We start from the raw sequence: 24978 nt of genomic DNA, 5'->3' as shown, positions 1-24978 counted from the left end.
AAATTCTTGTAACACAGACTGTCAGACATCAAGATACATTGACATATAAGGCCCAGATGTCAAGTGGGCATGTTGCATTTGGTCTGCACCCATAACCGGGTGGGTTTGATTTAAATCCATTATTTAAATCGCTAGTAAAATAGCTTGATTTAAATCAACTCGATTTTAAATCATAATTTTAAAGAGCAACTGTCATCTCTGTCCCGCAGCGGCTTCTCCTCTGACCCGCTGTTGACTCACCAACTGTCCCATTCACTTTAAAGGGACGGCTGGTGATGCGGCAGTGACACAAGGTGAGTGAATGCCTGCTAACAGGTGCTGCCATGATGGATCTGAAATGACAGGTGCTCTTTAAATATAAGGACTTATTCTTGCTGGTAGTTATAATCTTTAATATTTGCAAACAAAATGAAGGTTTCCTATTTAGAATAATAAACTGTCAGGTTAGTAAAACAGCGATATCCGAACCGATTCAATCATACAGTTGGCAGTGTACATAGATTTGCAAAACCATGGGATAAAAGAATATTCCTGAACTTTGTTTTATCTCATGGTTACTGTGAAATTGTGTGAATGTATCAATGCAGAGCATGTTATCTCAGCTTTCATAGCTCAGATTCATTGAATGAGTTTACCAAAAATGTAAATAATGCAGAATATACAGCCTCATGCTACATAACGAAGCTCCCTATAATGCTGAATAAACTCAAATAGAAAACTGTCTTTTACGTAGATTTTTAATCCAAAGCTTTTTTTTAAAAAAATTTTAAATAAAAAAAATCAGATTTTTTTTTTTTTTTTTAATTAAAATCATTTGATTTATATCCACCCTGACCCATAGTGTTTATGTACATGAGCACCAAAGTCAAAAGCAGGCCAAATGCAATACACTTTCAGGTACTTATGAGTTGCTTCAAGCTTTTTTTGGGGTTCATTGTACTGCTTCAGGTTGCTTTTGCTTTGCACTGACTTGCATAGTAGAGAAAAGAAGTTCAGAAACAAACGCATATAGTGTTATGGAGACTGACCGAAAAGAAGAGTACTGCTATGTCTAGCAGTCAGTCAAATGCTTGCCGCCATTTTTTTTTTTTGCACAATCACCAGGACAGTAAAGGGGGAATTCTGATTGGTTTCCGTGAACAGTACCTTTTCTTTGCACGTATTAGATATTTGTTTGCGGTTAAGTTTTGCTACATTTCTGTTTTAGGTGTGTTTTTGGATATGTTTTTCATAATCAGTCGGAGGAAAGCATAACCACTTGAGACAAAAAAAAATATTCTATTGGCGCTCTCAGACATGGAAGTGGTGCCATAGATTAGCATTTGTGGATTTCATCTGATTACCATTCTTTTTTAAATTCATGGAAAGCAGCTGGAAAGTGCACATGTGTAAATGAACCATTAATCCGTCTTTAGAAAGTCTACCTCATTATGCAGTGATTGTTAACTTGTTTTGATTTAGAGTTTACTCGCATTGCATTGACAGAAAACAAATCCTCCAAATATTTAAATTCTTTAGAAATTCTCATAAATACTTAAAACCGAACTGCGTGGCTGATTCATATAGATCAAGTAATATTCTGGGTAGTGGTTTTATAAATTTACAGGGGAAGTGCTGACTATATCATTGGCACAGACTTGAACACTTTTTTTGCGTTTTTTTTTTTTTTTTTTTTTTTCACAAGATCAAAACAGTAAGGTTGCTATGGGCATCACCTCCACACTTTATTTTTATAGAATATGCCTATGAGTAACTCCAGCGAGTGAAGTGGTTTTATTTTTCCCTTCTGGCATAATGCTCTGGCTTGCATTCCGAGAAGAATATTAACCTGAAAATCATAAATTCATAATGTGACGGTGGCTCTAGCTGCTCATAATATATGGAAGGGTTTTTGGGAAGACTGATGTAAGACATTTGTTTGCTGATGGACTTTCTCTAGTAGCACTGTGTGATCAATCCTCTGCTTTTTTTTTTTTTCTTTTTTTTTCTTTTCTTTTCTTTTTTTTTTTTTTTTTTTTTACGGAAGGATTGCTGACTTTCCGAAGCTGTCTGTGTGGGAGGCTTTTCTAGAGCGAACTGACTGCATTAGTCCTATTGTCTCTTTTTATGAGGAAACTGATGTGACTCAGACAGGTCAGAGCACCCAACAGGTAATAAGCTAGTGTTTGGTGGAGACAGGTTGGTCTACCAAAGGAGTACAGGCAGTTCATTTAGCAACAGTGAATATTGACTTGGCAAAGTAAATGTTCACTGAGCTTAGAAAATATCTCGAAGCTGTATTCATTTCACTCATCCAGTCACATGCAATCAAATGCAAACAAAAATCCAGACGTGTGTTTTTTTTTTTTTTTTCCCTTGTACATAATTAGTTATTCAAACTGAAAGCAGCTTCATGTTCTTTCCTAAGCTCAGTGAACATTAATTTTGCTGTGGACAATCCTAGTCCTTTAGTACAGTGGTCATCAACCCTGTCCTCAGGGCCCACTAACAGGCCAGATTTGCAAGATAACTGAAATACATCACAAGTGATATCATTTGCTGCTCAGTGATTGCCGTATTCTAGTCTGTATCTCCCCAAGGTAATACATAAAACCTGGCCTGATAGTGGGCCCTGAGGACAGGGTTGATGACCACTGCTTTAGTAGGTCCCTAGTAAATCAGCTACAGTGGGTTACATCTCAACTATTTTTGCTCTCTCGAGTACTCTGTAGTGCAGATGCAGCCATGTCCCCATTATCCACCTGCCATGGCCATTAAGGGACAAATACAATTTTGTTTCTGCATTTTTATATCCATATATTATGTTACATTATGTAGAATGCAGAAAGAGTGTTGCCTAATGCACATGATCTAATAATGGGACGAAAAACTGCGCTTTGAAGCGATTGTGTAATCATCTGATTGTTAGTGCACAGCTTTCGAGAGACTATCGCGATAGCTCATGTGAAATTATCCGAAAGGATAGACCCAAAAATAATCTCATAGGATGCCAGAATATACTATTTTTGTTTAATCCATATAGTATTTGTCAGAAAAAAATTGGAAGACCAAGACCACGCATGCTTGGAAACGAAAGAATGCTTTACAACACAACACATTACATCACTTCCGAAGTTGTATTACAAGAATTTTCGGAACTTTATTTAACCTGTTGGTTTTCGATATGAGACTAGCATGCAAAAAAAGATGATCATTGTCCAATATTTTCATTGTGGGTAGAAGGCTTAACACTTCCTTATCAAGACTATCAGCTGCAGGGCAAGTGGTAACCCTGGAAGAGACATTTTACAAAAAAATAAAACCACGTTAGGGGAGCTTTAATGTTTAGGCACCAGAATTCACCAAGAGTTTCTTTGTTTCTAGGTATACTGACCCTTTTGTGGACTTTAAAGGGGCTTTGCATGTGTTAGGGCTGCATGAAGCCATAAGAAAGCATTGCTTTCCCCTTTTGGCTTTTTGTTGTGTGTCCCCACTAGAAAAATGTATCTCAAATTTATTTCCCTATTATATTTTTCATATGTAGCTGTTGGCAAGCAAAAGGCCGCCTGGATGTGGTCTGGGACCAAGCTTGGTAACCCATATAGAGCATCACTTTTCTGTAATCTGTGAAAGATTTGTGTCTTCCGGTTTATTTGATGGACCTCAGACACATTAGGTAACTGGGGGAGATCTCCCCAACAGGAACCAAGATGCCAATAAAAAAAAAGTCTTAGCATAGTGGGGAATAGTTAACACCTTCATCAGGGTTTTTATTGCATCTGTGCCTCCATTGGGGAGATTTCCTCTCACTTCCTGTCAAGGTGACAGATTTTTAACCCCCACCTGATCTGTCCTAGAAAAATAGAATGTATAAGCTGCGCCTGTGCACTTTCAGTATCAGATGAAGTGTGGAGTCTTCTTTAAACAAGCCGTTTTGTTAATGAACTGGAAAGTGTATCTTTTTACTGAGGGTTTTTATAATAATAAAGAAATTCCACATGTAGCCACAGTATGTGTGTGTATGTATATGTGTGTGTGTGTGTGTGTGTGTGTGTGTGTGTGTGTGTGTGTGTATATATATATATATATATATATATATATATATATATATATATATATATATACATATACTCTTACAACTTTCCTTACATACAATATTTCATTTGGGACTAAAAGCTGTGCAGGGCTTATGTGGTGGGACATCTGCACAGTAAAGAATTTGTAGAACAAAAAAGGGCCCTAAACATACTGGCATTGGTTAATCCTGGCTTAGCAGCTTTCTTGAAGCTTTTAAAGCAGCCTTCATTTTTAGTTTGGGAATGTTGAATACCAGTCTTGATGGGTGTGCTAGCTGTAGCTTTAAATAAGCTAGAACAGGCTAGAGCTGAAGGGTGCTTTAAAGTGAACCTAAGGTTTGTACATGCAAAGCACAGCAATGGGGTAATATCTATCCCCCCCCCCCCCCCCCCCCCACGGATGCACATGCATCCATTGCTTTTCTCCCCTGCACCCACCATTCTCCTTCCTATGTAAGCTCCCAGTCACTTTTATTAGAGTTTCTACAGGTCTGTGGTCTCTGAGCTGCTTTTCTTTCCCCTATAAGTTAATATGAATACGAAAGCGCCTTAGAAGCAATTTGACATTTTTTGGTTTGCCTGTTTCATAGTATCTGAGCAAAATGCCTGAAGGCATACTACATTTTACTCCCTACTATACAAACCCTCACCCAAGTAGCAGTTGAAGTTTAGTCCCCGTTAACTCCGTGCGTTTTGCCGCCTGGCAATGCATGACAAGAGGAATCCCATTGTCTTTGGGGCACATTTTCACTCATTCAATGCACTTTTGTGTGACTCAGAAAAAGGTTCACACACTTACTTTTTTGTATGTTTTTGGCTCTATAGACTTTAGTGGGAATTTTTGAAAATGCAGATGCAGTAGTGTGAACCTAGCCTTAGCCTAACTTTGAAATAAAAAATAATGGGTTAGGAGGGTTTGTGTATGGGGTTTTTTTTTTTTTTTTTATGTCTATTTCTAACGGTATGTGTTTTTTAAATTTTATTTGTGTAGAGACTCTGCTGGACACGCGATGGGCAACATCTGAGCTGGCTTGGGTTGTACATCCAGAATCCGGTGTAAGTATGGTAATATCTTTCTATGTATCCAAACCATGTTTTCTCCCAAAATTTAATGTTTTCTCATAACTATCAAACACAGCCTATCGTCAAGTTAGTCATTTCAAGAACTTTTTCGTTTTAAGTTCATGCAGTCCCAAGCTGTTAAGTTAACCACGAACATGCTTTGATCAAACGTTTGGTGTTCTGAATTATGCACATTTTTCATTTTTCATACAAATTATTTTGGTGCAGCTAGAGAAGTTTAGACGTGTGCAAACAAATCGCATGGTAACCCCATGTGCTTATTTTCATACCAAATATATAGTGCTTTTACACAAAAAGTAATGAGAGTTTATTTTTCTCGATGTAGTGGGAAGAAGTGAGTGGATATGACGATGCATCAAACCCGATACGGACTTATCAGGTGTGTAATGTGCAGATGACAAATCAAAACAATTGGCTTCGGACGCAGTTTATCCCAAGGAAGGATGTACAGCGTGTCTATGTGGAGTTGAAGTTTACTGTACGAGACTGTAATAGCCTTCCAAACATTCCAGGATCCTGCAAAGAAACTTTTAATTTATTTTACTATGAATCTGACACTGATTCGGCATCAGTTGAAAGTCCCTCTTGGATGGAGAATCCATATGTTAAAGTGGATACCATTGCACCTGATGAGAGTTTCTCAAGTCGTGACTCAGCTCGTGTAAACACCAAAGTTCGAAGTTTTGGCCCGCTGTCCCGTGCTGGTTTTTATTTGGCATTTCAGGATTTGGGGGCTTGTGTTTCTTTAATCTCAGTACGTGTTTTCTACAAGAAGTGTCCACGAACAGTAGCTGGATTTGCAAGTTTTCCAGAGACCTTGACGGGCGCAGAGCCCACCTCACTGGTGATTGCCCCTGGAGCTTGTGTACCTAATGCCCTGGAGGTTTCTGTCCCACTCAAGCTATATTGCAATGGCGATGGGGAATGGATGGTACCTGTAGGTGTCTGCACATGTGCACCTGGTTATGAGGCGGCTGCAAAGAACACACAGTGCCAAGGTAATTTCATTTATGATGCTTATTTTTATTACTAAGGCTTCTCTGAAAGGGGTGTTAATTGTCCCCACTACATGCAGAGAAATAGAATTGTTGTAGATATGTGGGATAACATGCTTCAGTTGCATGTTAGGTTTTTGTTTTTATGCTGCTATTTGTTGACCTCTAAATTCTGTTTGCCAGCTTGCAGCCGAAGTACATACAAGTCCAAGCAAGGAGAAGGGCCCTGTCTTCCTTGTCCTTCTAACAGCCGAGCAAGTTCTTCTGCAACAAATATCTGCGTCTGTGTTGCTGGATTCTATAGAGCTGATGTAGAGACACCTGAAACTCCATGCACATGTAAGAACATAAAGCTGTGGTGTGAATGATTAATATAGCAAATGGATTGAAAGTGTGGTTTGGTCAAATACTACATGCATTACTCTTAGGCCTTGTTTAGGCTTGTAGTTTGGGGGGGGGGGGGGGCAGTAAAAATGTGTGGTTGAGCATCGTTTTTCCCACCCTCAACCTCTGCCCCTTAAACTGCAAAGATGGGGGATGAGAGTGTGCACATGCCATGGGCACAATGTTTTTCATTGCAGAGCGGCAAAAATGAACCCCCCCCGTCACATTTGGTGGGAATGGGGCCACGCTGCAATGGCAGATTCTAAAACAGATAACTCCTCCATACCATCTGTCAAACGCTCTTTGAAAAGTAATCCGCCTCGGAACGCTTTGCAGAGGGCCTCACGTGTAAATGAGCTCTAAATTCATCTTTCCTTAGGATTAAAACCCTAGTGTCACAAATACTACTTTTTATGATGCATACAGCTCCACATCAGTTCCGGTAGACAGACTTGACATTCCTGTGCAGCATGTCTAATATAACTGGCACTAATCAGCAATGCTTCACAAGCCAACTCTGTTTAGAAAAAAAAAACGCACTTTACACAAATCAATATGGCAGATGTCAGCATTGCCAAATTACATTATACTTTTGAATAAATAAAAATAAATAGGTTTACAGACTATACACAAAAACAAGGCTTTAAAAGATTGACAGACTTTGAAACATTTATTTTAAAAAATGAATAAGAGCGCATTGTGTTTTGAGAAACTTCTCTTGGAAAAGCAAGAGGTGATTGATTTTTAGTTATTAAACACTTCAGTATGTCAGTTGTCAGACCATCCGTTTTAGAATCCACATTGACAGATGCCACTGTAAGCTTATAATACGCTAAAGGAAACCTGTTATGGGAGAAAGTGAAGGCTGTTGTTGGTGACCCTTACTTCTGAGAATGCTAATTGGCTGGCTGTAACACTGATGGTTTGCCGTCAGTACCTTGAGTCTCAGGCCTGGAACACATTTGATGCAAGATTGGTCTTAGTCTATGATTTAAAAGTGTTGAAGCCAGAAAGCTAGCACATTCAGAAGCAGGCTGATGGGGTATCTCCCATATGCCTTAATAGGTGTACTTAAAGGCTATCAAAACCAAAAAAATCTTATTGTAGCTTTCCGGTCCTTAACTCTGAAGGGTGCATTTGTTTTTCCTTTTATTGCACTTTTTTACCTTGTAATCCTGCCATTAACCTACTTCCTGTCCTGGGGTGATAACTGTGCTGAGTAGCATGACTGCTGAGGTGCAATAAGCCCAGGTCCCATACCATAAATTACCATAGCAACTTACAAAACCTTACCCCTTCTTCACTTACAACCATTAATGTTGGAAAGGGCAAGGCCACAGCTTTTATTAACTCAAAAACATAACATTAACATTTTAACAGTGCCAGTCACAGTTGCACTGTGAGCACACAATTCCAAATGGGAAAGGGAGATGAAGGAGGGGCCTGTCCTTACCATAAGTGCCGGACCGGCCGTCTATCACCCAATTACCATCAAGGGCATACCTATTAAGCCATGTTTGCTGGCAAGGTCACCAAAACCACAGCAAGCTGTGACATACCAACCAGAAATAGGGCGGGAGGGTGGGCAGCTCTTCCATGCTTCCATCCGAAAAAAGGCCCAGAATCCCCTGGGGTGCCAAACTATTGAGCTCAGGCCCAACCCCCGTCCCGTCCTGCACCAATCCCGAGCGACCCCAATAGTCACCTTTACTCCACCCTGGCCATGCCCCCATCAGTCAGGGCTCTCTTTCCCGAAGGGAAGGCCTTCATTGTAGCCCTAGGACAGGGGAGAAAAGGGCATCTGCTAAGACTATCTATATCTATATAGCTCCCTCTCTTCTCCATGATAAAGGCAAGTGTGTTGTCATCCACAGAATTAACAGGGAACACTGCTACCTGATAACATGCAGCACAGTATCCTTGCAACAATAAGCATCATTGGTTTAAATTTAGGGATGCACTGATGCCTGTTTTTGTAACCAGCGAATACGAGTACTGATACTTTTGCTCAAGTACACGCCAATACCGATTTACTGACACCTTGGTGGTGTGATTTGAGCCCATAGAAAATGAATGAGCTCAAATTGCAGTACAAATCACATGCCATTCTTTTAACAGGGATGTGGTGCGATTCTAGTCCAAATCAAATGCGATTTCCTGTACTGCAAGAGAGGAGAGGGAGAGAGGCGCCAAGCCGCCAATAGTATAGCAATGTTTATTCAATAAAAAGGGTTCAGTATCGCACTCAGACATTGCTGGTGACAGGCATAAAATAAGTTCAGTGTGGAGCCCTCTGTCCAAAGTTGAGTCCCCACTGCTGTAGAACTGCTGTGAAGCCAAACCAGGAATCCAGGCATGCCACGGGGGAGATGACGTGGGAGACCCAATCTGTGAAAAAAGCTGTCAGATGTCCAGCATGCTGTGACCAATCAGAAGGCTGATGGAGGTGTGGTTTGGCCTCTGAAATGCGTTCTGATTGGCCACAGCATCCTGGCCATCTGACAGCTCCTTTTACAAATTGAGTCTTCCACGACATCTCCCTGTGGTTTGCCTGGATTCCTGCTTCAGTTTCATAGCACTTTCTCCATCCGTGCTAGTGGAGACTGAACTTTGAACCGGGGGCAGCACACTGAGCTTGTTTTATAGTGGTCAACAGCGATGTCTGGAAGTCCAATACTGTTTAATTTAAACTTTTTTTTTTTTTTTTTAATTGAATAAACTTTGCTACACGCTTGGCGCCTCTTTCCCCCTCCCTCTCTTATCTTGCAGTGAAGGAAATCACATGTGATTCGCAGAGGAATTGCACTGCATTCCTGTTCAAACTAAATGCGATTCTTTGCAGTGCATTTTGAGTCCATTAATTTTGTATGGGCTCAAATCGCACTGCAAAGGTATCGGTTTTAGGTATTGGAGTACAAGTACTCGTACAAATGCTTAGTTTCGGCACTGGTATCAGTGCAACCCTAGTTTAAATCGAGACTCTATCTACCTTGTATGTGCTGTCTGAATTGTATAGTATGGTAGTGTTATATATGCATGTGAGGAAAGGATGTTCAATTGCAAGCTCCTTGGGAGCAGGGACTGATATGAATGTGCAATCTATGTAAAGTGCTGCGTAAATCAGCCTACAAGACTTTTGGCAGGATGGAGAGACGTTTTTTTTATTTTTGCACTTCTTGAACAGAAAACCCTTTCAATAGTATATTTAACAGACAAAAAGGGAGCAAATGAGACAAATGTATTGTTGGCATTTACATACACTTTAAAGCGTTCAAGTTAAATATGATCATGCCTGTCCATAATGCTCCCTCAAACCTCAGATGAAACATGTATAATTTTCTTCTTTCTTATGTTTCCTGCATGATAAGACTAGTTAGAAAGTGAGAAAATATGTAATTAACTTTCTCTTTAAAAGGAGCCTGTGTGCCATGAATGTTGATTTATCATTTTTACATGATCCATTATTTCAAAGGGCAATAATTTTCCCTGACTCAAAGGAAGAAGAAAAGCTGTGATTTTATACATATTAGTATTGACTTCGCAAACAGACTGCTTTTGTATCCAGGCACAGTTCTTCTAAACCCCACAATGGGCAGAGGGATTTTACTTAAGGTTATTATATGCAGCGATTTGGTTATTTGGCCCGACCTAGACCTTTCATAGATGTATTCAAACCAGAAATGATAAATTATGCAGCATGATTAGAAATCAAACCTAAAAATCACAAGGCTTTTTGGGTCTCTGCAATTACTAGTTTGACATTTCCATTCAAAATATTGTAATTTTTGGCTGTGTTAGCATGTGGCTTAAAATGCATGCTTTCATGTGATCTCTTTATTGGTTTACATATGAGTGTTATTTTAGTATATTTTAATAATTCTTACATTTAGGGCTGGTCAAACCTCAGAAACTGGATAGCCAGTGCACCTAATAAATGACAGCAGAGGGCCTAAAGTTTTGGAGCCTCTACTGTTAACTAAAAAGGACATCTGGCTCCTAAACTGGTCTAATAGACTCCTCAATTCTGTCTGATTTGTCCAAATTTCTCTATAAAATTTCTGTTAACCACTCTTAACAAATGACACAATAAGTGGTATATTTCCGGTTGAGTACTTGACATTCAGTTGAATAATGTTTTGTGCTGCTGCACGTGTATAATGTAGATAGTGTGTGTGTGTGTGTGTTCACCTCTTATGGACAAGAATAGAAGAAAAGCTTGAGGGCTCAGGGCATAGGAGTTAAATGTACCTCAAATGTCAGGAAAAATGTAATTGAAAGTATATAATTGAAAGCGGCAAACTAGCACTGTAACCACAGTGATTTTGACACAACCCTTTTTTTTTTTTTTTTTTCCCAGCTGTTCCTTCAGCCCCACGACATGTGATTTCCAATGTGAACGAGACATCTGTTGTCCTTGAATGGGGAGAACCTGCTGTTTTAGGTGGCCGTGAAGATATTTCGTATAATGTCATCTGTAAAAAGTGCTTGGATCGGATGTGCAGCCGCTGTGATGATAATGTGCAGTTTTGGCCTCGTCAGCTTGGGGTCATCCAGAGACTTGTCTCAGTCAGTCATCTTCAGGCACATACCAAATACAGCTTTGAAATCCAGGCTGTAAATGGGGTGTCTAACAAGAGCCCTCAGCCTCCAAGTTACTACACTGTAAATATAACAACCAACCAGGCAGGTGAGTTAGAACGGGAAAATAAGCAATAGTGAAAATAAGGTGTTGGTAGTATTTAATTTAAACAGTCCTTTGGCAGGGTGAATATGGATCAGCGGTGATTCAATGTTGTTGAATTTTTTTTTTTTTTTTTTTTCATTTTCTTCAGCCCCTTCAGCCGTTCCTATAGTACAGTCTCATGACCGTTCAGCGGGTTCTCTAACTTTGTCCTGGGCTCCACCTGAGAGCCCCAACGGAATAATTTTGGATTACGAGATAAAATATTACGCCAAAGTAAGTATTTGAGTATGCTGGTAACACGCGGCATTTTATTAAAGTGGTTGTAAACCCTTCGATATACCCAGTGAAGTGACTGGCCTACAGAGATTAAACCAATCCTACATAAGTTGTACCTGTCTAGCTTCTCTTCTCTACAACCATCCAAAGTCCTGAATTCTAAAGGTTGTTTAGTGCCCCGTACACACGGTCGGATTTTCCGACGGAAAATGTGTGATAGGACCTTGTTGACGGAAATTCCGAGCGTGTGTAGGCTCCATCACACATTTTCCATCGGATTTTCCGACACACAAAGTTTGAGAGTAGGCTATAAAATTTTCCGACAACAAAATCCGTTATATCCGTGTATACACAAATCCGACGCACAAAGTGCCACGCATGCTCAGAATAAAGAGATGAAAGCTATTGGCTACTGCACCATTTATAGTCCCGACGTACGGGTTTTACATCACCACGTTCAGAACGATTGGATTTTCCGACAACTTTGTGTGACCGTGTGTATGCAAGACAAGTTTGAGCCAACATCCGTCGGAAAAAATCCTAGGATTTTGTTGTCGGAATGTCCGATCAATGTCCGACCGTGTGTACGGGGCATAAGAGTTCAGAAAAAAAAGGGGGTGGAGAGCTGAAGTCACACAGAGCAGAGCTTAGGGAGGTGAACACAGAGCTGAATGGAGTGTAGAAACACCCCCCTGCACGCGGGAACAAAGCTGAAGCTGTCAATCAGTTGGAGATCCCTCCCCTGTCACCATTTTTCTCTTGGTGTCAGGAAAACTTGACAGAAGTGATTCACGCTGATAGCAGAGAACGAAGCAGACAAAAGTGACACTTGGTGCTCATATTTAAGACAAGTACATACGATAATTAAACAAAGTGAAAATCATGCTGGCAGATTTGGAAATAGCTGCTGGCAATAGACTATAACAAAACAGACTATAGAAAAAAAAAAAAAAAAAGCAACAGATTACTGCGCTTTAAGTGACACTTTAAAACTCATAAACATGCATCAACAAAGTCCAATTAAAATATAGTGAAAATTTGAAAGAAGAAAAAATGTAATATAATATGTATATCAGTCCAAAATCCCTAAAGTAATCCACCACTGTGCTGCTAGAAATACAGTCATCTGTGAACTTGGGGATGGTATTATCTGAATTACACTGGGGATTGAGATATCACAGGATCTCCAGTAATGGCTTCCATATAGATCCATTTTGGATGAAATCACGATCTACATGCCTATTTGACTTTTTAACGGGGTCCAAAGGATCTGGTAAGAGTCCTTAACTTGATTTGACGGTGCACTTGGTGAACACAAGCAGTGGATTACACAGTATTTTTAACAGCACAGTGGTGGATTACTTCAGACAATTGGGACTGATATACCTAGCAACATTATATTGTATTGCATTTTTTTTTTCTTTTTTCAAATTTTCACTATATTGTTATTGGACTTTTATGAGTTTTAAAGTGCGGCAATCTGTTGCTATTAAGTACATAGGATAGAGGGATTTGCTTTGTTCGTGTTTCATGTCTGAGGTTTACAACCAGGGCTAAAGGACTTTACAGTAAAGTTCTCACGATTTTAATTTCTGTTTTTGATGTTCAATTATATAGCACACCGGTTTTGTTAATAATACCATTGTTGTTTAAGTGTGGGATTGTGAAATGAAATGGTTTCATTTAATTATATATCACTCTTTGCAAATGTTGTATTGCCCCTTCGTATCTGCATTATTCTACTATTATAAAGATTCTATATCGTGCCTGTCTTTTCTGTTACAATGTTGTAATCCCTATTGTTTCGTTTGTCTGTGCAGGGTCACAGTGGTGCAGGAAACACAGTGACGAGCCAGCGGACAGGTGTTCGTATGGAGGGCTTGTTTCCAGAGACTGTGTATGTAGTTCAAGTTCGAGCTCGTACAGTGGCTGGATATGGGGCATACAGCGAGCCAACGGAGTTTCCGACTTTAGCAGAAGATGGTGCGTGATCTTCCTTAGTAAATCAATCATCTGTTTAAAGCTTACTTTTTCTGAATCCTAATTAACCTTACTAAAATCCCAAAAAGAGGGCTGCTTCTTTTTACTTGTACCCTTTTTTTGTTTTTTGTTGTAGTTTAGTTTTTTTCCTTACCTAATCCACCATGGTTAGTTTATGAAAACTGAAAGCTATAGAAGTGGAAGTGTTGCCCCTAATGGCTTGATTTCCATATTTGATTTTCCTAGTGCAGGCTTAAGCATGGAAAACAAGATTGGTTAAATTGGCAATAACATTTTTTTTTATTTTACTTTTGCTTCAGTTTTTATGAATAACCCTTATTGTTCACTATTCCTACCTTGGATGTGTGCCTGTCCCACTGGTTAAATTGACCAATGGGTGTTAAGTTCATGTATTAAACACGCTTCAACGCTTTTTGTCTTTCCTGCTCTGTTCTTATAAGTAGTTATCTCTTTCATTCACCTGCTCAGTTGAAACTTGCCTTCTGATTTTTTTTTTTTTCTTTTCTGTTCCATGTTCCTAGTCCTCACACAGCAGATCTGTTGCTTTTAGCCCTTCTTGGCATACAGTGGGGCACAATTATAACCTGGAGCAAAGGAAAGTGGTGGTTTTGCCTTGGCAATCAGTGAAGCACAAATGTTTTCTTTTTTGTGGGGAAAATATTAGAAAATAGTTGGAATCTAGTCTGCATTTGCTTGAATTTTTTGGCTTTCCTTGGCTCCAGTTCTGATATATTGGCTCCAGTGTCTCACCTTCCCCATTCGTCTAATTGCTGTCTCCTCTCTTATCAGTCCACACTGCCTGTGTCCCCTTTGCCTGAAGGATCCACACCCTCTACCCCTATGATTCCTCATGTCCTTGTTTTTCCTGAGCCCACTGATCCCTCACTCCCTTCCTCCTTTTTTCCTTCCCTATTTCCCGCACAGGGGATCGAAGCAGTCTTCAGGAGAAGGTCCCGATGGTTGTTGGCTCTGTGACCGCTGGGCTGATTTTTATAATTGCAGTTGTCGTTATTGTAATTGTGTGTTTCAGGTGAGTGGTGTGGGCAGAATAGTTGGTGGGGATGGATAGGATTGTTTGTAAAAGAAGCTCCGTGTGGAGGATTTGATATTGGTAATCCTGCATTTTTGAGTTTGGAGAAGATTGAACATTTTTTTTTCCCTATTCTTTCTACAGCAGGAAGCATAGGAATGACCCAGAATCTGAATATACAGAAAAACTGCAACAATACAGTGAGTCTGGTTTATTGAAAGAATAATGAATTGATGTCCATTTAGCTGTACCTCTTGCTCTGCTTCTTTTTATGTTTCAGGCATGTTCTACTTTTGGCTCATTTTTTTTTATCTGTTGCTGGCTTATTACTGTATTAGATGTTCTCTTGAATGCCTTTCATAATTCTGTAGTTTTGCACATTCTCCCTGTTCTTCTGTTTGATGCTCTTATGGTTCTAAAATACAGTGGCCTTTTTCTGGTAGTTAAAGCTGTCTTGCTCTACTTGTTCTGGGTGGCTGCACATTATGTTGCTTCTCACTCTGCATTTGCTTAGCAATTTGTAATTAATGTCCCGTGGTGTTCACAACTAATTGGCACTTGTAAACACTATTTATTTATTTGTATTTCTCAGAGCTAAGAAATTAGAGTCTGCCCTTGGATTCTCTTATGGTTTGAGCTTTTTCCCATATTTCGACTTTCTTTATCATCAATTAATGTATTTATGTCAGTTAAAAAAAAATGGCAAAGGGTAAATATGACCCATCTACAAACACCAAACTGCTCTGCCTTTTAAAAGGGAACCTGTCAGGATAGAAATGTAGGCACTACATTGATGACTGTTGATGCAGCCTTCAGGTTTGGCATCCTTGTCCTTCTTATACTACTTGATGTATTTGGAAATGGATTTGGGTGACGTGTACCAGCACTTCACTGGCTGAATACTTGACCTATCAGTATTTGCTGATGCGTGTTCTGGTATGTTGTAGCTAGTTTGGTACTGGCTGCGCGCTCTGGCCAGTGACACAATAAGTAGTAAAACCAGGATAAAGATGGTGGTACAAAACCTGAAACCTTTTAAAAATTATTTTTTTTCATATTGGCAATACTTTTTGTTGACTAACCTAAATACATTTTTTGCAATGCAAGCTTCTGTGAATACTCTACCTTAGCTGTGGTGTCCTATATCCCTTGTATACCTGGCCATGCCTGATGAAGAGAACTAGAGTCACCTATATTTTCACGGTCTTGCTACGGTCTAGGATTTGGACCTCTGCAGAGAGACGCTTTTGCATGAAGACCAAAGGGTCCTTCTCAGCAGTGTGGTGGCAGTCTTTTTATAGTAGTTGAGCATGGTAAAAACATGCAGTTGAGCCGTATTGTTACTCTCCCCACCCCACAACAGCTCCTTAAGCTGCAAAGACAGCAGATGGGGTTGTACACATGCTATGGTCACAGTGCTTTACATCACAGTGCAGCAAAAATTATCCTCCCCCAGAGGTTAGAACAAACAGCAGGGAGTGTCTCCCCACTACTTGTCAAATGCCCTCTAAAAAGTAATTACTGGATTGCTTTTCAGAGGGAACCGCTAGTGTGAATAAGCTTATGCTTTTGCACACCTTTTTGTTTTGCTGTAGCAGGAATGTATCCAGCTGAAAGTTCAAGTCTGCTTTAATTTGAAAAGAAGGTTTTGCCCAAGGATCCTAAAATTTTAGGTCTGGGAATGTAGCTTTCAGTTGTTGTATATGACTTGGTGGTCCTTCAACTGGTTGTTGGGTTTGTGTTTATTAGTTACAAATGACAGCCCTGTCCTCATTACACTGATTAGTGGTTTTGAATGACAATAGCTTTGTGCAGCACACTTTGGTCTATAGTTACCCCCACTGCTCCACCAGTAATTTGCCTATTTGAAATGGCATGGTTTTTTACACTGTGTGGCCCATAAATACCATTACACCCCCTTCCCATTAAATGCTGGATGGCTCCCCTTGCTGTTAGTGACACACCTTTTTGTGTTTTGCATGGCCTGCTGTTTGAGGGGGTGTAAATTATGCCAACTCTCTTGTCTTGATTAATGGGTACAAATCATGTGCCTCATCTCCTGGTCATAAAAGATGTTTTATTGAAGTGCTTGGTGAGGGTGTATGTATAGTTGAGTTTTGTTCTCCAAATGCTGTCTAGGCTATTTTAAGTAACCGTATGCGAAACAGTTGCCATTTTTGTGGCTTTTGATGGTTCATGCTTTCCCATTTTATAAGCCTCATTGTTTATTACATTATTGATTTACACCACACTCTACATTGATTATAGGATATTTCTATCACATTTAAGTAGTGATATTAATGGACTTAAGAATCCTTTGCATACTACATTAGTGTACATACACATATATAGCCGTAGTAATATATTAAATATGGTGTTATTTGCTGCTGTTTCCATGGGCCGACAGTGCATTCTTTCTCTTAATATAATTAGAAATTGTAGATGGCCATTGATTTAGGTCTGTGCTTTATAAGAGTTATGGAAGATATTTAGAGACACTATCGCAAGACTTCACTTTATAAATGAAAACCTTGCAGCAATACAGGAAAATAAGCACTTGTGTGTTTCCCAGCTTTCTAAGGATTTTTTTTCCCCTATGTTATGACCCATGTAACTTTAGTTCAATCTGACTACTTCCTGAAAGCGTCCGTTTCTGTCAATGCTGGTCCCTGCTCCTGCCCTAATTTTAAGTTACATTTACAACATTTAAAAAATGTCCAGAAATTACCAGAGAAAAAAGAGCAACTGGAAAATGCCCAATTAGATGGTTTCTTTTATGGGAAATTGGCATTACTGCTTTACTAATTTTAATACTTATCAGTTATTGCAACATTATTTCCCTTTTCAATAAGTAGCCATATTACATAGCCAATGCTTGCAGCAGCTTTAGTAGAGCATCGTAGTTTAGTTATCATCGGTTTAAAGCATCCAGGAAAGTAAGATTCGTTCTTATTGGTTAATATAGATCGTTGCAGGGTATTCCAATGGTTCCAGGTGATGAACACTTCCCAGTCATTGGTTTTATAAGTTTTTGTTGTTTTTATTGTATAACTCTATTAGTAGGTAAAGTTCTCACTGTTTGGATAATGAAGATCATGCCATCTGACACTTTTAGTGTCCATTGTACAGTTAATAACCACTTTGACATGATGCCCCAGAATTTTTAGGTTTCATTGGCACCATTCAGTAAAGTACATGATGCTTCTTGTTCTCACAGTGGTTCCTGGCATGAAGCTGTACATTGATCCATTCACTTATGAGGATCCTAATGAAGCTGTGCGAGATTTTGCCAAAGAAATTGACATTTCGTGTGTGAAGATTGAAGAAGTGATTGGTGCAGGTTTGTCTCATAAACACTTTGACTGTCTTTCCATTAAAGTCAGATGCTTCTCGTCTTTCACTTAATGATACAGTAGGGGATTGAGAAGTGCATAGTGCAGACATAAGGTTATCGTGAATATATTAAATGGAACGTGATCTGTTAACCAAGCAGAAAAGAATGGGCAGATTGATTTCTTATCTCCTCTCCTCTAGGTGAGTTTGGGGAGGTTTGCCGTGGACGACTTAAACAGGCAGGACGCAGGGAGCAGCTGGTGGCAATCAAGACTCTGAAAGCAGGCTACACTGAACAGCAAAGACGTGACTTTCTGGGGGAAGCGAGCATTATGGGGCAGTTTGATCATCCAAACATCATACGGCTAGAGGGAGTTGTGACCAGGAGTCGTCCGGTGATGATCTTAACAGAGTTTATGGAGAATGGAGCCCTTGACTCCTTCCTAAGGGTAAGTTCTGGTAAAAGGTAGTTTGTCTAAAATGCAGATAGGTAGGTGGGAGTCAATAAGTTGTGTAGGGTTTAATATAGATCATTGTGTAGTTTGTGAAGGCAGCTTTGATATTTGAAGGGTCTGAGTTTAAGGAGTACGTTTGAACAAAGAACATGTTTGTTTTGCCATTAGCACTATTTTCTTTTAAGAAAGGTAGAACATGTATTTTTTAACAAAGCACACAATGAACAGGTCTAAGTCTGCCCAGTCCTTCTGGAATCTTCTACTTAAACAGTGATCTGAGTTTAACTCCCCACATTAAACTCCGCTCACATTTTTTATTGGGTGAGTGGAGGTTTAACCTGTAGACTCGAAGTTTTCACAATAGTAAATAGTTGTTTTATGTGCAGCGTAGTTATCAGAAAAAACCTGATTTGTGAACTAAAAAAAACATGCTATCACAGCTTTGGTTAATGCAATCCACACTGTTGTGTGTTTTGGAGCCAGTCCTAAAATATCAATAATATAAACTCTATTTAACAAATGCTTTTCCTTTGAAGGGTCAGTCCGTTTAAAACTGATGGTTCAGTTTTCGTTAGGTGCTGGAAAGCAAAATAACTGAATAATTTTATTGTGATGGTGAGGTGTGCTATGAGCTACCATGTATGCAAAGGTTAAGTGAGAACACTTGCTTATAGGGTCATCTTGCCATTTGGATTTTTTTCTAAATGTATTTGTTATTATGGAGAATGCCCCAGGAAGAGTGGGAACATCTATTTTTTGAGACTAAGTAGGGAGGACTGTGACTGGGAGTCCCCAAGGTAAATTCAAACCCAGATGCAGCCTCAACCATCTAGACTCCACATAAAGTACTCATTTTGGGTGAACAACCCCTTTTTTAAAATAGGCCTAAACCTAGTAAATCTAGACCCAATACAGGGGCACGCCTTTGCGCACTTATTTCTGAAAATTCTATTCACTGGTTTTCCTGGCTTTAGTACTTAAAGGGGTTGTAAACCTCGTGTTTCACCTTCATGCATCCTATACATTATGGTGAAAAAACTTCTGTGACTCACCGCCCCCCCCTCTGTCACGGGTGCCCGGCGGTCATCGTGCATGTTTCTGGGGACACGCTGCGGGCGCGCACATGCTAAAGCAGCTTAAAGAGCCAACGTACAGCTACAGCGGCTTGCGCAGGGAAGCCAACCTGGTCGGGAAGCGGTTAAGAAATGTTCCTTTTGATAAACCTTACTTTACATTTGTTACACATGTTTCTCCTGTGTCTGCTTTGTGAATCTGTAACCTCTATTGTCTGCATATTGGTGCTTTGTTTCTTTTCTAATGAACACTAAAAGTCTTTGAAGTCAGAGCTCTTGCTAAAGGTTTATGCATTGTGCTTTATCAATCTTCGATGTAAGGTTGGTTTACTCTAGAGTGTTAAGCCTTAAATCTTTCTCTTTCATCAGATGAATGACGGGCAGTTTACAGTTATCCAGCTAGTGGGCATACTGCGTGGCATTGCATCAGGAATGAAGTATCTATCTGAGATGAACTATGTTCACCGTGATCTTGCTGCCCGTAATATCCTGGTGAACAGCAATCTCGTCTGTAAAGTGTCTGACTTTGGTCTGTCCAGGTTCTTGGAGAACAGTCGATCTGACCCCACATATACCAGCTCTCTGGTAAGACTCTATTGTTAATTAGATTGTATCTTGTATGTATTTTTTATTTACATATATATGAAATTATTTTTAGTCTGGTAAAAATGAAATATTGCATTTGAAGATTGTATATTTAAATTTCCTGTCATCATTTGAAACTCTAACTATATTTTACACGTTTACCAGGCTAATGCTAACTGCCTTGTTGCTTAAAGCCTGTTTGCAAAGCTCAATAGCTAATGCTCAAATTTACATGAACACTTGAATAAGTTGAAGGAGTGACGACTCTACTTTTCTTTCTTTTCAGTAGGGTCAGTGGAGTATCTGCTGTGCTCTCTCTTTAGAAAACACTGAATCCTGGCTTGTGGATGTTCCTTGTATTAAATGTTTACTTTTTTATAGAAATGTTATAAAAGGGGTTAAAAAAACCTACATTAACATTGTTTCACAATTGTTAAAGCTTCCTTTAAAAAAAATAAAAATAAAATAGTACACAGATTGTGGAATTGTTGTAGAAAAGAGCATGTGGAAATTTATAATTTCGCTTTCTTGAATGAGTAGAAATCCATTTAGGTGAACCAGAATTTTATGTGAAAGCATGATATAACAGTTGATTTCACATAAAATGTACGTCATTACATGCAGGTAATCAAAAAGCTCTTCTGCAGTTTTTTTCAAATCCATAAGTGTGGAACCTTTTTGGGGTCAGAAGCCCAAATTGGGCTCTAAAGTAAATTTTCTGGATCTCCAGATTGTTTGATATATTAATAATCACTTTTCTACTTAAACATACAGGGTGCCAAAAGTTTTGTAACATTTAGCAGCTTGGAGCCTTTGTGACCCTTGGAGATGCAGTATTAAAAAAGAAATTGCGTATAAAATGAGGCATCATATTTGACTGTATACAAATAAGGGCATGCAAATCAATGTTTTGCACTTTGAGTGCTGGATTCTTCAGTATGTGAACAAAGTTTTTTTTTTGCATCTTCAATAATAGGCAGGCCATACATACTACTTCTTTTTTTTTTTTTTTTTTCATTCAACCAGTGGGTTGAATGAAAAAAAGTACAGATTTCCCCATCCACACATTTGAGGTGGATGGGGGAATCGCTTCCACTGTGCTATTGTATACTGACACAATGATCAGTGTTCAGCACTGATCTTTCGGAAAAAAAAAAAACATCAAGGTGGTGGTTGTTTGCTTGGATCAAAATATAGCCAGTCCCTGGTAAACTGGTTGAATTTTGATCTATGTATGGGCCGGCTTTAAAATTTCACCAAATGAGTCCACAGGTCTACATTGCTCAGGTACTGTGATTGCTATTGTTTGGAACCTAGGAATGTTGCATTCCAGCTATTGTGCTTGAGGCACACAAGTAACTATGTGCACTTGAGCAGTGAAGACACCCAGGGTGAGGTTTACTAAAGCTGGTGCAGCTCTGCATAGTAACCAATCCACTTCTAGGTTTTATTGTCAAAGCTTAATTGAACAAGCTGAAATTAGAAGCTGATTGGTTACTATGCACAGCTGCACCAGATTCTGTGTGCAACAGCTTTAGTAAATCTCCCTCTAAAGTTCTCAGTAAAGTTGAGCAAGAAAGCACATTAAGGCTCCAAATAAGAGCAGCATGTTATTATCCAACTGAAGAAGACATATTCATATTTCTGAATTTTAATATAATTTTGGTTTAGAAGAATAACTTTGGTTCTAGTTGCATTTGTGGCATTTGGGGGCATTAAAGGCATTGCATGTTAAAGTATAAAGCTTGTTATTTTCTAAACAGGGAGGGAAGATTCCGATTCGCTGGACTGCTCCAGAAGCAATCTCATACAGAAAGTTCACATCTGCTAGTGATGTCTGGAGTTATGGCATTGTTATGTGGGAAGTGATGTCGTATGGTGAAAGACCTTACTGGGACATGTCAAATCAAGATGTAAGTGCTTTTTTGTTTTTGGTAAAATCTTTAGATTCGCAAAAAACTGTTAAGGTGCACGTTGATGGATGATTTCATTTCAACACATTCTCTATTTGCAGGTAATTAATGCAGTGGAACAAGACTATCGTTTGCCGCCTCCTATGGATTGCCCGTCTGCCCTGCACCAGCTCATGCTCGACTGCTGGCTCCGTGATCGCAACCTGAGGCCTAAGTTCTCACAGATTGTTAGTTCTTTGGACAAGTTAATACGCAATGCCGCTAGTTTGAAAGTGACCAGCACAGCTCAAGCAGGGTTAGTAATCGATGGAGGTAGCGGACCTCTAGTCATTTAATAAATGTTTGAAATCAAATAGGTTAATGTTTATGTGCTTTAATTTTTGTCTTTGGTTTGATTCCTGCCCTGTACTTTTATGCAGCTTTTGTATATGTTGATTAGTGATGCACCGAAAATTCGGCTGCCGAAAATAGAGTTTTCAGCTTTGTGTCAAAAGCAAAAAAAGTGTCTGATGGCTGCCGAAAACGCCTGTGATTTTTGTCACGATTTTACTGTGCTTATGGTGTGTTTTTAATAGGTCATGTGACTCAAAAAATGCATGCGAATCATAATGCTGGTGCATTTTTGATCCGTTCTTGCTGTGTTTTCAATTGGGAGGTGCTGACCAAATATACACCAAAAATGCAACAAGCAGGATTTTTAACACCGTTTCAAACAGTGTCAATAATGGCCGAAATAAATTAATATTCATTATATTAGTTAAAAAGTAGAATATAATTATAATAAAAATAACATTTTATATAAAATTAAAAACTGTCAATTTCGGTTTTGGCCAAGTGCATCCTGAATTCTAAGTTTCGCACTGGAATTTTCATTTCAGTGCACTGCTGATGTTTATATTTCATTCTTGCTCATTATGCTTAACACATATTTGACAACGCAGTTTAACACCATTTGTGGTGTGTGTGTTTTTTTTTTTTTTTTTTTTTTTCCCCCCCTAACTGTTTTATTTTGTTCTATTTATTCCAGTGTGTCCCAGCAGCTTTTAGACCGTACTGTGCCTGACTATACGACGTTTCCTACTGTGGGTGACTGGTTGGAGGCGATCAAGATGGGCCAGTATCAAGAGAACTTTCTGAGTGCTGGATTCACCTCTTTTCACCTAGTGGCTCAAATGACAGCTGAGTAAGTAGATGGGATTGTGTATCTCAGACATTTTGAAATAGCAGAAAAGATAAAAATTTTGTTTTATGTTCCAAAGTTTTTCAATAGATTTGTACATTAATTTCATTTTAATTTCAGAGACTTGCTCCGAATCGGGGTGACACTGGCTGGCCATCAAAAGAAGCTTCTCCATAGTGTCCAAGACATGAGGCTGCAAATGAGCCAAACTCTTCCAGTCCAGGTGTGATGTTACAACACAGTGGGACCAAATTCTTCATATTGAAGAAACAATATGGACTAGATAGAGCTCTACGGCAGCTCAAAGGTGCACAAAAGTAATCCTGGATCGTGGTGGGATTTTGAGTGGAGTCACAGTTCCTTTGCACAAAAGAACTCTCAGCCCTCTGCTTGCTGGATACTTGCACTTCATTTTGATCTACTGCTATGAGCAGGAAAGATTTACGATACGCCTCTGCTTCTCCACCATAGGTGCACCAGTCTGAATGGATTTCTGTGTGAATGATAATGTGTGTGTAAAAATTAGTAGTGTAAATGACAAGATTATGGAGTGTATGTGATTATAAGCAAAGTAAAGTTAAGTAGAGGGATCCATTGAGAGTACAAGAAAGGCAATATATTTTAAGTGTCTTCCACCTAGTACAAAAAACCTCTAGGCCAATAATAAAGGTGCAGGGTTGCAGAGCTAGCTATTTGTTTTATTCTCCTATGTATCACCAGAATACATTCATAATTCCCAATTGTCCCTTTCTTTTTAGTTTATATCTGCATGCAGAGTATTCAGTGCCCTCTCTCCACTTACAGAAGCCTAGCTGTAGAAGGCCCTTTCTATGTGGGTCTGTGGAAGTTGGGCATAGGCCCATTGTTGTAGATCTATTCCAATTGGAAGTAGGCACTGCTCTGCAACAAGGCATTCTTAAAGGGCCAGAAGTATTTCCTGTAAAAAAAAAAAAAAATGAGGCGGAAACATACAGCTTACATACATAGGCCCAATTTCGGCGATCTATTCCACTTAGAAATACGACTTCCAGCCACAAGGTATTCTTTAAAAAGCCAGAAGCATTTCTTAAAGATAATGAGGTGAAGACCTACAGATTAGTCACTTCTGCTTTTATATTTTTTTTTTTTTTTTTTATATTCTGTTTCACAATCCCGCTACCCATTTTCTTTTCTCATCTCAGATGGTATCTCCCCTTAATCAAAATCCACTGAGTCCTCCCCATCCTATATTTAACTGCTGCTTCTGTTTATCCATTTTCCTGCTTCTGTTTTCCCTTGTTACCTCTCCCCCCCTGCAACCATTTTATGCTCTTTATTTTGTGAGTTTACTCACACTTTCAGTGATAAGGGGGTGTGTTTAGAGTGGAAATTTCATCATAACTTTACATTTTATAATTTTTTTTTAAGAAATACCTTTTTTCAATTAAATTATTTAAGGAAAACTTTGGTTTTGTTTTTTTTGTCTTTTTATATTGTCACCCCATAAAGATTTTCAGCTTTTTATTATTGCCTAATCACTGTTTGATAGAACATATTGGCTTACCTGTAATTTTTAAAGCATAATTACTGCAAATAAGGAGGGAAAGGAAGGCAAACACGAGATGTAATCCTTCTAATAGAAAAAGTTTTAGTTTATTTTTGGAATGTCATGGTAAAGGCCCACTTTTTGTCCTGTGTGTATCCATGCTGTTTGCATATTGCCAGGCAGTCCTTGGAGGTTATGAAAGATCTGGATTGTGATTGGGTCAGCTGTTTATCAGAGCATGACTATACCTCCACCACAATCAATGTGTAACAAAATATGTATTCCATGAGCCGCACATCAAAGCAAACCCGCTGTAGTAAAGTATGTGGCAGTCTCCACCCTAGCAGGAGCCCGGGCTTAAACTGCCACACACGTTACTACAGCGGGTTTGCTTTGATTTAGGGCC

General features: G+C 39.2%; 1 protein-coding gene across 2 annotated transcripts in view; it reads left to right on the top strand.

Moving 5' to 3' along the window:
- Positions 1–24489, top strand: part of EPHB3 (EPH receptor B3) — a 60433-nt gene extending 35944 nt beyond the window's left edge. The window contains exons 2-16 of one of the 2 annotated variants that reach the window (XM_073626619.1): positions 5047–5111; positions 5464–6136; positions 6317–6472; positions 10875–11204; positions 11350–11474; positions 13298–13460; positions 14403–14508; positions 14656–14708; positions 17726–17848; positions 18043–18290; positions 19739–19954; positions 21718–21867; positions 21969–22162; positions 22895–23050; positions 23168–24489. In XM_073626619.1, coding sequence (XP_073482720.1) covers positions 5047–5111; positions 5464–6136; positions 6317–6472; positions 10875–11204; positions 11350–11474; positions 13298–13460; positions 14403–14508; positions 14656–14708; positions 17726–17848; positions 18043–18290; positions 19739–19954; positions 21718–21867; positions 21969–22162; positions 22895–23050; positions 23168–23276 — 2867 coding nt within the window. In that variant the 3' untranslated portion in view covers positions 23277–24489. Of the gene's footprint in view, positions 1–5046; positions 5112–5463; positions 6137–6316; positions 6473–10874; positions 11205–11349; positions 11475–13297; positions 13461–14402; positions 14509–14652; positions 14709–17725; positions 17849–18042; positions 18291–19738; positions 19955–21717; positions 21868–21968; positions 22163–22894; positions 23051–23167 lie in introns of both variants that reach the window. The other variant, XM_073626618.1, reaches the window with a different exon arrangement.
- The last annotated feature ends 489 nt before the right edge of the window (positions 24490–24978 follow it).

The sequence above is a fragment of the Aquarana catesbeiana genome, linkage group LG04 (assembly GCF_042186555.1).
Source record: "Aquarana catesbeiana isolate 2022-GZ linkage group LG04, ASM4218655v1, whole genome shotgun sequence".
Lineage (NCBI taxonomy): Eukaryota > Metazoa > Chordata > Amphibia > Anura > Ranidae > Aquarana > Aquarana catesbeiana.
Note: the sequence above shows the minus strand (reverse complement) of the source record. Positions and strands in the feature narration are given on the sequence as shown.